General features: G+C 37.3%; 1 protein-coding gene and 1 pseudogene across 1 annotated transcript in view; one reads left to right on the forward strand and one right to left on the reverse strand.

The window, feature by feature from the left end:
- TMLHE (trimethyllysine hydroxylase, epsilon) overlaps positions 1-14,336 on the forward strand; it is a 61,692-nt gene that overhangs the window by 7,248 nt on the left and 40,108 nt on the right. Inside the window, 1 exon segment of the mRNA XM_033120431.1 lies at positions 13,333-13,591. Coding sequence (XP_032976322.1) covers positions 13,441-13,591 — 151 coding nt within the window. The 5' untranslated portion in view covers positions 13,333-13,440.
- Positions 10,050-12,205, reverse strand: LOC117030190 (hsc70-interacting protein-like; annotated as a pseudogene).

The raw sequence follows: 14,336 nt of genomic DNA on the forward strand, positions 1-14,336 counted from the left end.
AAATTAATGTAAGACCCAGTCTTATTTTACTATAAGACCGGGTCTATAATGTAATATAATATAATATAATATAATATAATATAATATAATATAATATAATATAATATAATATATACTGGGTATAATATAATATAATGTATTATAAAACCAGGTCTTATATTAATTTTTGCTTCAAAAGACGCATTAGAGCTGATTGTCCGGCTAGGTCTTATTTTCAGGGAAACACGGTAGATGCCATTTATCAGGTTGAGAAAGTTCCCGTATATTCCTAGTATTCTGAGAGTTTTTGTTTTGAATGGGTGCTGGATTTTGTCAGATTCTATATCTGTATCTTACTGTGTATTTTCTCCTTTGTTAATATGGTGTATTACATTAATTGATTATTAGATGGTGAACCAACGTCGTATTTCTGGGATAAATACTATTTAATCATTGTGTATAATACTTTCTATATGTTGCTGGATTTAGTTTGCTAACATTGTGTTAAGGATTTTTGCATATGTATTCATGAGGGATACTGAACTGCTGTTTCCTTTTGTTGTGATGCCTTTGTCTGGCTTTAGTATAGCCTCATATTATGACTTGGGAGGTGTTTCTCTCTATCATCTGGAAGAGTTTGTGAAGGCTAAGTATTATTCCTTCTCTAATATTTGATGGTATTCGGTGGTGAAGCCACTGGACCTGGGCTTTTCTTTTGGAGGAGAATATTTAATTACAAAATAAATTTCTTGAATTGTTATAGAGCTATTCATTTTATAAATTTTTTCTTGAGTTGGTTTTAGTAGATTGATTCTTTTGGGAAATCTGTCAATTTCCTCTAACATATGTAATTTGTTGGCAAGAAGTTGTTTATAGTGTTTTGTTATAATACTGTTGATTTCTCTAAGATTGAGAGTGATGTCCTATCTTTCATTGTTGGTATTGATAATTTGTATCATCTCTTTTTTTTTCATGGTGGAGGTAGCTAAAACTTTGTCAATTTTGTTGACCTTTTGAAAGGACCAAATTTCTCTATTGATTTTCTGTTCTCTATTTCATTGATTTCTACCCTAACCATTATTGTTCACTTTCTTTGGCTTCCTTTGAGTTTAATTTGCTCTTGTTTTTCTAGTTTCTTAATGTGGAAATTTAGGTTATTGATTAGAGATCTTTCTTATTTTTTAATATAGGTTATAATACTATAAATTTCCTTTTATACTCTGCATTAATGGTATTCCATAAGTTTAAATATATTATTTTCATTTTCTTTAAAGTTCAAAATACTTTATAATTTCTTTAGCCCCTGGATTATTTGTGTGTAGCTTAATTTTTAAAAATTTGTAGATTTCCCAAATTTCCTTCTGCTATTGATTTCCAATTCCATTGTGATTGGAGAATATACTTCATTATTTCAATCCTTTTTTTTTTTAAATTTATTGGGGTGACAATTGTTAGTAAAATTACATAGATTTCAGGTGTACAATTCTGTATGACATGATCTATAAATCCCATTGTGTGTTCACCACCCAGAGTCAGTTCTCCTTCCATCACCATGTATTTGATCCCCCTTACGCTCATCTCCCACTCCCCACCCCCCTTACCCTCTGGTAACAACTAAACTATTGTCTGTGTCTATGAGTTTTTGTTTCTCATTTGTTTGTCTTGTTCTTTTGTTGTTTTTGGTTTATATACCACATATCAGTGAAATCATATGGTTCTCTGCTTTTTCTGTCTGACTTATTTCACTTAGCATCATACTCTCAAGATCCATCCATGTTGTCACAAATGCTCCTATATCATCTTTTCTTACCGCCAAATAATATTCCATTGTGTATATATACCACAACTTCTTTATCCATTCATCTATCGAAGGACATTTTGGTTGTTTCCATGTCTTGGCCACTGTAAACAAAGCTGCAATGAACATTGGAGCACACGTGTCTTTATGTGTAGATGTTTTCAGATTTTTTGGGTAGATACCCAGGAGAGGGATTGCTGGGTCATATGGTAATTCTATTCATTATTTTTTGAGGAACCTCCACACTGCCTTCCATAACGGCTGCACCAGTCTGCATTCCCAACAGTGTATGAGGTTGTCTTGTTGATGATAGCCATTCTGCCTGGGGTGAGGTGATACCTCATTGTGGTTTTTATTTGCATTTCTCTGATGATTAGTGATGTTGAGCATTTTTCCATATGTCTATTTGCCATTTGTATGTCCTCTTTGGAGAAATGTCTCTTCAGGTCCTCTGCCCATTTTTCAATTGGGTTGTTTGTTTTTTTGTTGTTGAGTTGCATGAGTTCCTTGTATATTTTGGATATTAGCCCCTTATCGGAGGCACTGTTTGCAAAAACCTTCTCCCATTCAGTTGGTTGCCTCTTTATTTTGTCGATGGTTTCTTTTGCTGTGCAGAAGCTTTTAAGTTTCATATAGTCCCATTCGTTTATTTTAGCTTTTACTTCCATTGCCTTTGGAGTCAAATTCATAAAATGCTCTTTGAACCCAAGGTCCATAAGTTTAGTACCTATGTTTTCTTCTATGCAGTTTATTGTGTCAGGTCTTATGCTTAAGTCTTTGATCTATTTTGAATTAATTTTGGTACATGGTGACAGATAGCAGTCCAGTTTCATGCTTTTGCATGTGGCTATCCAATTCTCCCAGCACCATTTATTGAAGAGGCTGTCTTTCCTCCATTGTATGTTTTTGGCTCCTTTGTCAAACATTATCTGTCCATATTTATGTGGTTTTATTTCTGGGTTCTCAATTCTATTCCGTTGGTCTATGTGTCTGTTTTTCTGCCAATACCATGCTGTTTTGATTATTGTAGCGCTGTAGTACAAGCTAAAGTCAGGGAGTGTGATACCTCCAGTATTGTTCTTTTTTCTTAAGATTGCTTTTGCTATTCGGGGTCTTTTGTGGTTCCAAACAAATCTGATGATTTTTTGTTCTATTTCTTTAAAAAATGCCATTGGGATTTTGATGGGGATTGCATTAAATCTGTATATTGCTTTGGGTAATGTGGCCATTTTAACTATGTTGATTCTTCCAATCCATGAGCATGGAATGTCTTTCCATTTCTTTGTGTCTTCTTCAATTTCTTTCAAAAATGTCTCATAGTTTTCACCATATAGGTCCTTCACATCCTTGGTTAAGTTTATCCCTAGGTATTTTATTCTTTTTGCTGCAATTGCAAAAGGAATTGTTTTTTGTATTTCTTCTTCTGAGATTTCATTGTTAGTATATAGGAATGCAATGGACTTTTGTAAGTTGATTTTGTAGCCAGCAACTTTACTGTATTCGTTGATTGTTTCTAATAGCTTTTTGGTGGAGTCTTTATGGTTTTCTATCTATAGCATCATGTCATCTGCAAAGAGTGATAATTTAACTTCTTCATTCCCAATTTGGATGCCTTTTATTTCTTTCTCTGGCCTGATTACTCTGGCAAGGACTTCCAACACTCTGTTGAAAAGCAGAGATGATAGGGGACAGCCCTGTTGTGTTCCTGAACGTAGAGCAAAGGGCTTCAGTTTTTCACCATTAATTATGAGATTAGCTGAGGGCTTGTCATATATGGCCTTTATTATGTTAAGGTATTTTCCTTCTATACCTATTTTATTAAGTGTTTTGATCATAAATGGATGTTGTATCTTGTCAAATGCTTTTTCTGCATCAATTGATATAATCATATGATTTTTGTCCTTTATTTTGTTTATGTGATGTATCACATTGATGGATTTGCGGATGTTGAACCATCCTTGTGCCCCGGGGATGAACCCCACTTGGTCGTGATGAATAATCTTTTTGATGCATTGTTGTATTAGATTTGCTAGAATTTTGTTTAGGATTTTTGCATCTCTATTCATCAGAGATATTGGTCTGTAGTTTTCTTTTTTTGTGTTGTCCTTACCAGGTTTTGGTATCGGGGTAATGTTGGCCTCATAAAATGAGTCAGGGAGTACTGTCTCTTCTTCAATTTTTTGGAAGAGTTTGAGCAGGATTGGTATTAGATCCTCTTTGAAGGTTTGGTAGAATTCACTAGTGAAGCCATCTGGTCCAGGACTTTTGCTTTTGGGAAGGTTTTGGATGACTGATTCAATTTCGTTACTGGTGATCGGTCTGTTTAGATTTTCCAGTTCTTCATGGTTCAGCCTAGGAAGGCTATATGTTTCTAAGAACTTATCCATTTCTTCTAGGTTATTGAATTTGGTGGCATATAGTCCTTCATAGTATTCTTGGATGATCCTTTGTATTTCTGTGGCGTCCGTGATAACTTCCCCTTTTTCATTTCTGATTTTGTTAATTAGTGTCTTCTCTCTTTTTTATCTTAGTGAATCTAGCCAAGGGTTTGTCAATTTTGTTAATCTTTTCAAAGAACCAGCTCTTTATCCGATTAGTATTTTCTATTGTCTTTTTGTTCTCTATTACATTTAGTTCTGCTCTGATTTTTGTTATTTCCTTTCTTCTGCTGACCTTGGGTTTCACTTGTTCTTTTTTTCTAGTTCTTTAAGGTGTAACATGAGGTTATTTATTTGGGATTTTTCTTGTTTCTTGAGATAGGCCTGTAATGATATAAATTTCCCTCTTAAAACTGCTTTCGCTGAATCCCAAAAATTTTGGTAGGATGTATTTTCATTCTCATTTGTTTCTATGTATCTTTTGATCTCTCCTCTAATTTCTTCTTTGACCCAGTCGTCCTTTAAAAGTATGTTGTTTAATCTCCACGTATTTGTGTTTTTTCCTACTTTCTTTGCAGTTGATATCCAATTTCAAAGCCTTGTGATCAGAGAATATGCTTGGTATGATTTCAATCTTTTTAAATTTGCTGAGGCTTATTTTATGTCCCAATATATGGTCTATCATTGAGAATGTTATTTCGATCCTTTTTAATTTATGGGGAAATATTTCATGGCCTACCATATGATCTTTCCTGTATAATGTCACATGTGTGCTTAAAAGAATGTGTATTTTGCTGTTTGGGGGTAAAATGTTCTATTGATGTGAATGAGGCTATGGGGGTAGATAGTATTATCTAAGTCTTCTATATCGTTATTGATTTTCTTTATAATTGATTTGTATGTTATTAAAAGAGGGGTCTTAAAGTCTTCATCTATTATTTTTGAATTATTTTTTGTCTTTAATTCTACAGTCCTTGGGGCCTCCACTGCCTATTTAGAACTACCATGCCATAGAGATGGTGGCGGGAATGGGAACAGCTCCAGATTAAAATGCCACAGGTTACCACCATTCTTACGGTTCAGTAGTTTTTCTTGAATTATTGCTTCTCAATTTCTTGTATAATTTGGTCAATTTCAAGTGTCATGAAGGGTTGTTTTTGACAACTTTGTCCAGTTTATCTTTGCTTTCTGAGGAGTAGTTTTGCTGAGCTCTTCACATAGCCATTCAGAAGTCCTGCCTCTATTTATGTTAAGCATCGATTTTGAGTAATTTATTTTTTCCAGTTGGATAATTTGTTTTGCTTTATTTTGTAACTGGAGCTAAAACGTAGACATTTGGGATTTCAAGTTCTTAGCGTGATTCTTGTGCTACAGAAAAAGTAGAGGCAAAGTTATTTTTTCCAATTCCTAATGCAGTCATTCTGCTCAGATGGAACTGCCAGTCATTCAGGAATCAAAATGCCCTAGTTTTTGGCTTGCAGCCTTTCAGAGGATGATATTTCTTTCTTTGTAGTAACCATGAAGAGACTGAAGTTGACCCATATGTGATTGCCTACTCTGACTAGAATTTCTAGCTATGGAAGTTTCCCAAGTATTTATGATTATTCTGCAACCAATGATTGTTGGATCTTGATTTAATTTAATTCACTTAAAAAAGTATTGAGTCCTTAGTATATGTTTGGCACTGTGGGGGTTACAAAGAAATTTGTTCTGTGACCTCATGGAATTTACAGCCTATCTGGAGAATCAAAGCTTACATACTTGAATCAGTTAGGAGGACAGTTCAGATCCAGACAATACCATCATTTTTGGTTCAAACAGTATGTGTTGTTGACTAGAATAGTCTGTCCCCTTTAATCATATATACCTACTTCTTCAGCGTATACCTCAAGCCGTAAAATAGGGAGTCCTGGCACGTAAATTGCCATTCACAGGGAAATCATGAATCATTCAATCTAACTAACACTGGCCCACCTCCCACTTGACTCTCCTAGAAACCATATTTGCCATTTGTTTCTCCTGTTGCACTTTTGCCTCATCCTTTGTATTGAACACCCCTTGTAACCTTCTGTTGCTCCCTTCCACAGTCTTATCTTGTCCTATTAGTAGGTCGTCTTTGGACTACCTCTGATTGTTTCTCTTTTGGTTTTAGCAGTGCTCACAACCTTCCACTTAGACACTGATGGAAATCCTCCTTGGATTGCAATACCTGACTCTCAGAAAATCTATCCTTTAAACAGTGATTCTAGTGACTCCATCGTGTGTCCTTGTAAGAGATAATGGTGCCCCAGTAGACAATATATCTGGTAGTTATGGCCCTGAGAAAAGCTGCCTCCTTTCATATTAATGATACTAACCAATAAGCCAGCTAACAGAACAGAAGAGTATAGTTGCTAGCCTTGGAGTTATCTTGCTCCACTTACTTTCCCTGGAAAGCACATACATGCACAGATACGTGAACAGAGCCCTGGTTCAGTTTTCACTATAAAGGCACTAGCCATAACACCTATGCTTCTATTGGAACATTTTTCTACCAATTCATGATAGCTGCCTAGATTTCATAATGATCCCTGAGGTGCCAAAACATCCCAAGGCACGTAGGGGTTCTGTTCAATTATACCACATCTTATTCCACAATATTTATGCATCTGAAAAAGGGTCTTTTCCAACACAACAGGACAGGACACCTCACATGGCTGATGGGGTGCCCTGTCCATACTTTTACTACAAATCCTCAGCCAAAGGCCACTTGCAAAGTACAGGTGGGTGGTTCCTGCTATAAAGTCATCCTCTCTAGAGTATAAGGGTGCCCCCTCCAGTGGGCACCAGGGTCAAAGGCTTCATCAAGAAGCAGCAACAGACTGACGCCTATGCTCAGCAGAGCTTGATGAAGATTCAGAAAAACCTGACTTAGCACCTAGATATGAAATGTGTTGACGTGTGTGTATAACCATGGGTTGGAGGAAGTACACTTACATTGCCAGTTATAAGTCATCATGGGCCAAGTCCAAGCCCAAGTTCTCTGCCTGTCCATAATGCTATTCCCAGTGTGCCTGTGTAGATCCTGGAAGAAGTCACTTAAAGACTTTTGGTGGCACTGCATTTGACATTATATCCTGTGGCATGTGTAAATATGAAGTCTGTGCACTGTAAGCAAGGACACAGAAGGAAAACCCAAAGGGCAGCGGCCTATAGTACTCTTGACCCTAGACCACCCTTGTTTGACATAAACTTTACTTCAACGTGTCCTGCCCTGCCTCCCAGTGCCACGCACGAGCCATACTCATTACAGTAGATGCACTGATGAAATTGGCCATGTCCTGCTTGACATTATTGTCTCTCACCAAGGGCCACAGTTGCCATTCCTTTTCTTTTTTCCAGTTTGAAACCATTCTTTATTTTTAATGTAGCTAGAGATAGCCAGTAACTATATATTTTTAAGCAGGAAAAAAACTGCTTTTCCTTCTTACACCATTATTAGCATAAGAACATTTCTGTTTAGAAATGATATTGAGTTTCTATGAAAATGAAGAATGTATTTGTGGAACTTAAGGCTAAAAGCACAGTACACATTTTCAGAAGACCAATTTTTCTTGTACCCATTTATGGTAATAGTTGCAATGTTAGAATGTACTTAGGTGATGTATAGTTAAGTAACTCAAATCAAATAAGGAATCCAGAAACAACTGGTCTTGAGTTATTCACAGCGTACACTGGAAATTTTGACAAAGGAGAACACATACTGGGGATGCCAAAAAAATGTATACACATTTTAAGAGGTGTTATCTATGCTCAAGCAGTAGTTCGCCGTCATCAGAAGTGTCTAGACGCTGATAGTAACCACTCTGAGCACCTCTTGCAATTGCAGAAGTCAAACATGACTTGTATTCATCTTTTGTCATCGATATATATTATTACAATTTTAATAGTTTTCCTTTCTTAAAATTTGTGTACATTTTTTGGCACCCTCTGTATTAACAAAAAGAACACTGGTGAGCTCAAATACAAGTTTCTGTGCTGAGTATTTTTAAAGGGTTTAAAAAACATGCTCGATTAGCATACAGCTTTTTCTCACTTATATAACAGATGCATTTCTATCTGCTTGTGTACAGCAAAGGGTTAGAATCTGAATCAACTTATGATTTCAGAGATGTGCTATTTCAAAAATGCATTCAATGGAATTTACTTCACTGCTCCTACCACCAATTCTTCAAATAAGCAAAATACAGAGGGTCTTATCCCTTGAAATTGCACTAGCATTTTAGTTGAAAGACTGGAAAAAAACCCAGAAATTCCTGGTAGAGTGCCTGGCCTTAGTCTTATTTAATATAGGAACTGAATGTACACTAAAAAATTCATCATTTTCTTTATCCTTGGAGGACAGGGAAGGAGAGAAAGGAGAGGTGGAAATACGATTGCAGTATATATAAGAGCTGAGTAGGAGAACACTGAATCTTTCATAGCCAACAACTCCACAATGAAGAACAACCATGAATCTCATCAGTTTTATAATTCATGTTGGATCAAGCAGTTAGGTTCTCCTCTGTGTATCTCAATTAATTCAAACCTCATACTCTCCAAAATACAAACACAAACTCAATTGGTATTTCCTAAGTAGAAGATCAAATACCAAAGGGAATCTCTCCTTCCAACATCTTTTGATATGAGAAGATTTCACCGAAGTAGAAATCTAACACTTAAATATGAAGTCTCTTGGCCAAGTAAGAAACTACAGCTGTTATGGGTATTGCCATACATAGTCACTATATGTATTATGTATTAAATTAAACCCAGCATTAAATATGCTTGCACAATTATGCTGTGAATGATGATGGCAGTGAAGGTGCTAGTGAAAAGGGATTATCTTTAGCTCAAGAAGAGTAAGGGGCGGGGAGGAAATGTGAAAACAAGTAGAAAGGTGACAAAGAGTTGGGCATTTTCTGACCAGGAAAGGTGATTTCTAAAATATAGTAATATAAAAAGAAAAGTATTCCCTTATTTCCCCTGTGTGGAAATAATACGAAACATTTATTTTATATATCAGACAAGAACAGAGCTACATAATCCAACTCTACTGCATTATAAAAAACCATCCCTTCACCACAGTGTAAAATTTAAATGCATCTGTACAGGGTACATGTTATATAAAATGTAGTAAGATTGCTGCCACACTGCCAGTACTTTAAGTCCCTACCCAGGTCCTACTGCAATACTGGTGGCCCCAGTAGTTTTATCAAAATAAATCATTTCTTTTAAAAAATAAAGCATTTAGAAAGACAAATCAAATTGGGTCAGTAACCATATACCCAACTCAAATTTTATCTATTTATGTTACATTTGCCTCCCTTGAATAAACCTTTATTTCATTCAAACTGAGCAATAAATCTTCCATACTGAAATACTTCCTTTGCCCAATTAATTCAAAGGAAAACATCAAAATGATTAGTAAAGAAAAATGGAGGGTTTAACACACCCTTTTAATTTGTTTTTTGTTGCTGTTTTGTTTTTGTTTTTTTGGTTTTTTGGTTTTTTGGTTTTTTTTAGAATTCCATCTTGATTTATTCACAGTGTTTTGGAGTTTATCTCTCTTTATAGTTTTTGTGGTGATTGCACTGGGTATTACAATATCTTAATTTGGTTTTAAATATTTTTAAGGTTTAAGAGGGTTCAAAATTTGTAATTCATAGTAGGAAAACATTATCGGAATGAACACCCTAATGGCAAACCACTGTAAAAAGTTACAGCTGCATGTGGGGCAGAGGGGTAGGGTTTCTTTGCAAAGCACCCCAGCTTTCTTCATGAGAGGGTCAGAGGTACACTGGTTTGTGTTATAGTGACATCCATTGGGTGATCTATGTTGCTTTTCCTTCAGCAAGGACTTTGTCAGAAGGGCATTAGGCTTGTCCTCCAAATTTGGCTGACAGTTTACTGATGAGATTCATAACCTGTGGGTTGCTCTGATATTTTGATCTATTGGTCAGATTCTGGACCACATCCTGGAAGGGCACCATAACTCTGGATCTGGCATGATTGCAAGAATCTCACCATCTCTTAAGACTTTCATTGAGCCCAGGCACTCCTGCCATTCCAGGCATGCCCCCTCCCATTCCTGGCATTCCTCCAGGAAAATTAGTAGGCATTCCCCCAAGAAAGCCACCTGGAAAATAGCCATACTGAGCTCCTGATTGCCCTCTGGCTTCTTCCTCCCTCTCGGTGCTCTCAGGTTCTTCCCGGGCCTTTTCCTGAGTCTTTTTTTTTTTTTAATTTAAACTTTTTTAAAATTAAATTTATTGGGGTAACATTGGTTAGTAAAACTATATAGGTTTCAAGTGTACAATTCTATAATACATCATCTATATATTGTATTATGTGTTTACCACCCAGAGTCAGTTCTCCTTCCATCACCTCATTTATCGTCTTCTATCACCTCCCTCCCCCCTTACCCTCTGGTAACCATTAAACTGTTGTCTATGTCTATGATTTTTTGTTTCTTTCTTTCTTTGTCTTGTTTGTGTGTTGCTTTCAGTTTTATATCCCACATACGAGTGAAGTCATATAGTCCTTGACTTTCTGTCTGACATATTTTGCTTAGCATAATCATCTCAAGATCCATCCATGTTGTCGCAAATGGCAATATTTCATCTTTTCTTATGGCCGAGTAATATTCCATTGTATATACGAGGTCAGACGATTAAGTTCACGAACTTGTTGCAACGATGTTGCTAACCTTTTTTGATATCAGAAGGATTATTCATTATGAATTTGTACCAAATAGACAAACAGTTAACCAAGTTGACTATTTAGAAGTGCCAAAAAGGCTGCATGAATAGTTAAACAACCTGAACTTTTCACCAACAATTCATGGCTCTTGCGTCACGACAGTGCACCAGCTCACACCACACTGTCTGTGAGGGAGTTTTTAGCCAGTCAACAAATAACTGTATTGGAACACCCTCCCTACTCACCTGATCTGGCCCCCAATCACTTCTTTCTTTACCCGAAGATAAAGGAAATATTGAAAGGAAGACATTTTGATGCCATTCAGGACATCAAGTGTAATACGACGACAGCTCTGATGGCCATTCCAGAAAAAGAGTTCCAAAATTGCTTTGAAGGGTGGAGTAGGTGCTGGCGTCAGTGCATAGCTTCCCAAGGGGAGTACTTCGAAGGTGACTGTAGTGATATTCAGCAATGAGGTGTGTAGCACTTTTTCTAGGATGAGTTCGTGAACTTAATTGTCTGACCTCGTATGTACCACTTCTTTGTCCAATCATCTATCGAAGGACACTTTGGTTGTTTGTTCCTGAGCCTTCTCAATACTTCGCATTCTTCCTTTGACCTCTCACTCTTTACATTGCCACACATACTTTCTTTGATTTTCTGCAATTTTCTGGGTGCTTGGTGGAACTTTTTTCAGCATCACATTGGCATCTTCATCATAATCCAGTTTACACGCAAGGGCAAGATCATGGGCTGCTTCTTTCCAATGGCCCAGAAGTCTGTGTGCTTACCCTCACCATTTGCAGAGCTGAACTGAATCGGGATTTATTTCAGTAGCTCTGTCACGGGTTTGGATGGCAGCATTTGGCTCCTATAATTTGATGAAGACACTGGCTCTCTTGCCATACAGAATGGCCAAGCGAGATTCAGCTTGATGGTATCTGTGAACAAGCCAATGACTTTCTGTAGTTCACTATCATTTAGGGCATCAGTGACAGCCACTTCTTTATCATTTGCCTGATCCATCATCTCCTCAGTTATCTCTGCTTTTTCTCTCCCATTTCTTGAGGGGCATCAGCGTCTGGTCAATCACACCTTCATTGTCAACTTCTAGATCACTTTCCTCACTTGATGGTTCATCGGTCTCTTTGTTTTCCTCCACCTTCTTACTATATGTTTTTTCTTCCTTGATATTTTCTTCTGTTTTATGAGTAGCAAATGGTATTTTACTCCCCATGCTCTCCATCCACTCACTCAGGAAGTGCATTTCCTGGGTGTGCAGAATGCTCCAATCCTGCTTACACATTATCATGAAGGCCCAGAGCTCGCTTACTCTGCAGGCCTCTGTGGTGGGGAAGTGGTGGGAGGTAGCCATGAGGCTGTGGCCAGATTCCAGGCCCTGGTAGTAGCTCGGTGTGACCATGTAGAAGGGTTGGCTGCTGCTGTCATTATTTTTCAAACCCCCAGTTCTTTAAGCTCTTGTTTCTCCTCTAACAGCATAGTAACACTGCTCATTCTTCTTTCATGTAAAAAATATGCAGTGCTCTGCTACTGTGTTTCCCCGAAAATAAGACTTCACCAGACAATCAGCTCTAATGCATCTTTTGGAGCAAAAATTAATAAGACCCGGTCTTATTTTACTATAAGACCTGATCTTATAGTAAAATAAGACCGGGTCTTATATAATATAGTATAATATAATATAATATAATATAATATAATATAATATAATATAATACCGGGTCTTATGTTAATTTTTGCTTCAAAAGACGCATTAAAGCTGATTGTCCAGCTAGGTCTTATTTTTGGGGAAACGGTAGACAATGATTATCTATTTCTGTCTTTCGGCTTCACTGTTTATTCTCCTATAATGCTTAAAGACACTGCTTTAAGCAATACATTTACTCATATTTTTCCTTTTGGATTGCAATTTTTGCTCTTGCGTTACTATAAAACCACCTCTCTGTTCAGGCAGTGTGTTTTTAACACACCTCAGCTAATGCTTTTGAGTACTAATCTGGCACTTTAACCTCACTACCTAGATGTTACTGGGGATCTCTTCTGGCCTCCCTCAGGATCTATATATAAATAGTCCACTGACAGTGAAATATATGTTTGTAACCAGAGCAGTTGAAAACTGTCCATATTGGGGCTGAATATAACTTGAAGATGTATTTTGGTCCTATACCATTCTGGTCACCACAGTGTTACATTTAATTGTCATGGTGCCCACAACAAAGTGTCTCTCAAATGTCCAACTAATGGGCCTCGCTGCTGCATGAGGCCACACTTCCCACGGACTGAGCGTGGCAAGGACACTCATGAAGGCCCATTCCTTGAAGATACGTTCTCCTCTAATGGGCACCTTCGGCTTGATGACTCCCCAACGACCTTGTTGAAACCTTCTTAGAACTGCACTGCAGTCTAAGTCCTTACCTCTTTTCCTCTCCTCCACAGGGGTTAGACCTGCGCCATCGTCTGGCAGCTCTCCCAGTCGTTTCAGACTGTCTCCCCATTCTCTCTCACACATGTTTCACCCAATAAATCACTTTCACATCTATTCGCATGATGGCATCTCCTTCTCAGAGGACCCAGACAAATGCAGTTGTGAACATTACAGACTGGGAGATTTCATATATAATCTGCATTTCTGGCTCCTCTCAAAAATTCGGAAGAGCTGGCGACACTAGGTTTGTCTGGCAACAATCAGCTAAAGGTGAGTAGTGGCTAGGATTATTGGAAAGATCAAACATTCTTTAGTTCGCCCCTTTCCACTATTCCTTATTGTCTCTTATACTTGACTTATTTATGTTACTTGCCTAGCTCCTGTGGGCATTTAATTTTTGAGACCCTGAGGTAAAGGAGCATTCCATTAACTCATGTAATCCAGTATATTACTGTGCTAGTTATTATGCCAGGTGCTGGTGGTAGTGGGAAACAGGGCATAGACTTTGCTCTCTTTGGAGCTATTTCTTGTAATAACAAACAGACAATAGCCAAATAATCACAGAAATAAAAACAAATAAATATATAATTACAAGTTATAATAAGTACATTGAAGGAAAAATAAAAGGATCTATGAGGAAAGTAACAAGAGTGTTGATCCTCTTCTTTTCCCTGTTTACGCTGACGCCTGTGGTATTCTCACCCAGTTTCATGACTTTATCAACTGTAGTACAACTCTCAAATTTGTATCTCCAGCTCAGACCTCTCTCCTGAACTCAAGACTCACATATCCAGCTGCCTGCCTCCACTTAGAAATCTAATAGGCATCTTAAATTTGGCAGTTCCAAAACTGAGCTCCTGATCCCCTCCAAATTTGCTCCAGCAATGTTCCCTAACTTAGTTGATGACAATTCCATCCTTTCAGTTGCTTAGTCAGAGTACCTTGAACCATCACTCATTTTTTTTCTCATACCTCATATCTAATCCATCAGCAAGTCCTCTGTCTGTACCTTCAA

This window comes from Rhinolophus ferrumequinum, chromosome X, assembly GCF_004115265.2.
Source record: "Rhinolophus ferrumequinum isolate MPI-CBG mRhiFer1 chromosome X, mRhiFer1_v1.p, whole genome shotgun sequence".
NCBI classification, from domain to species: Eukaryota; Metazoa; Chordata; class Mammalia; order Chiroptera; family Rhinolophidae; genus Rhinolophus; species Rhinolophus ferrumequinum.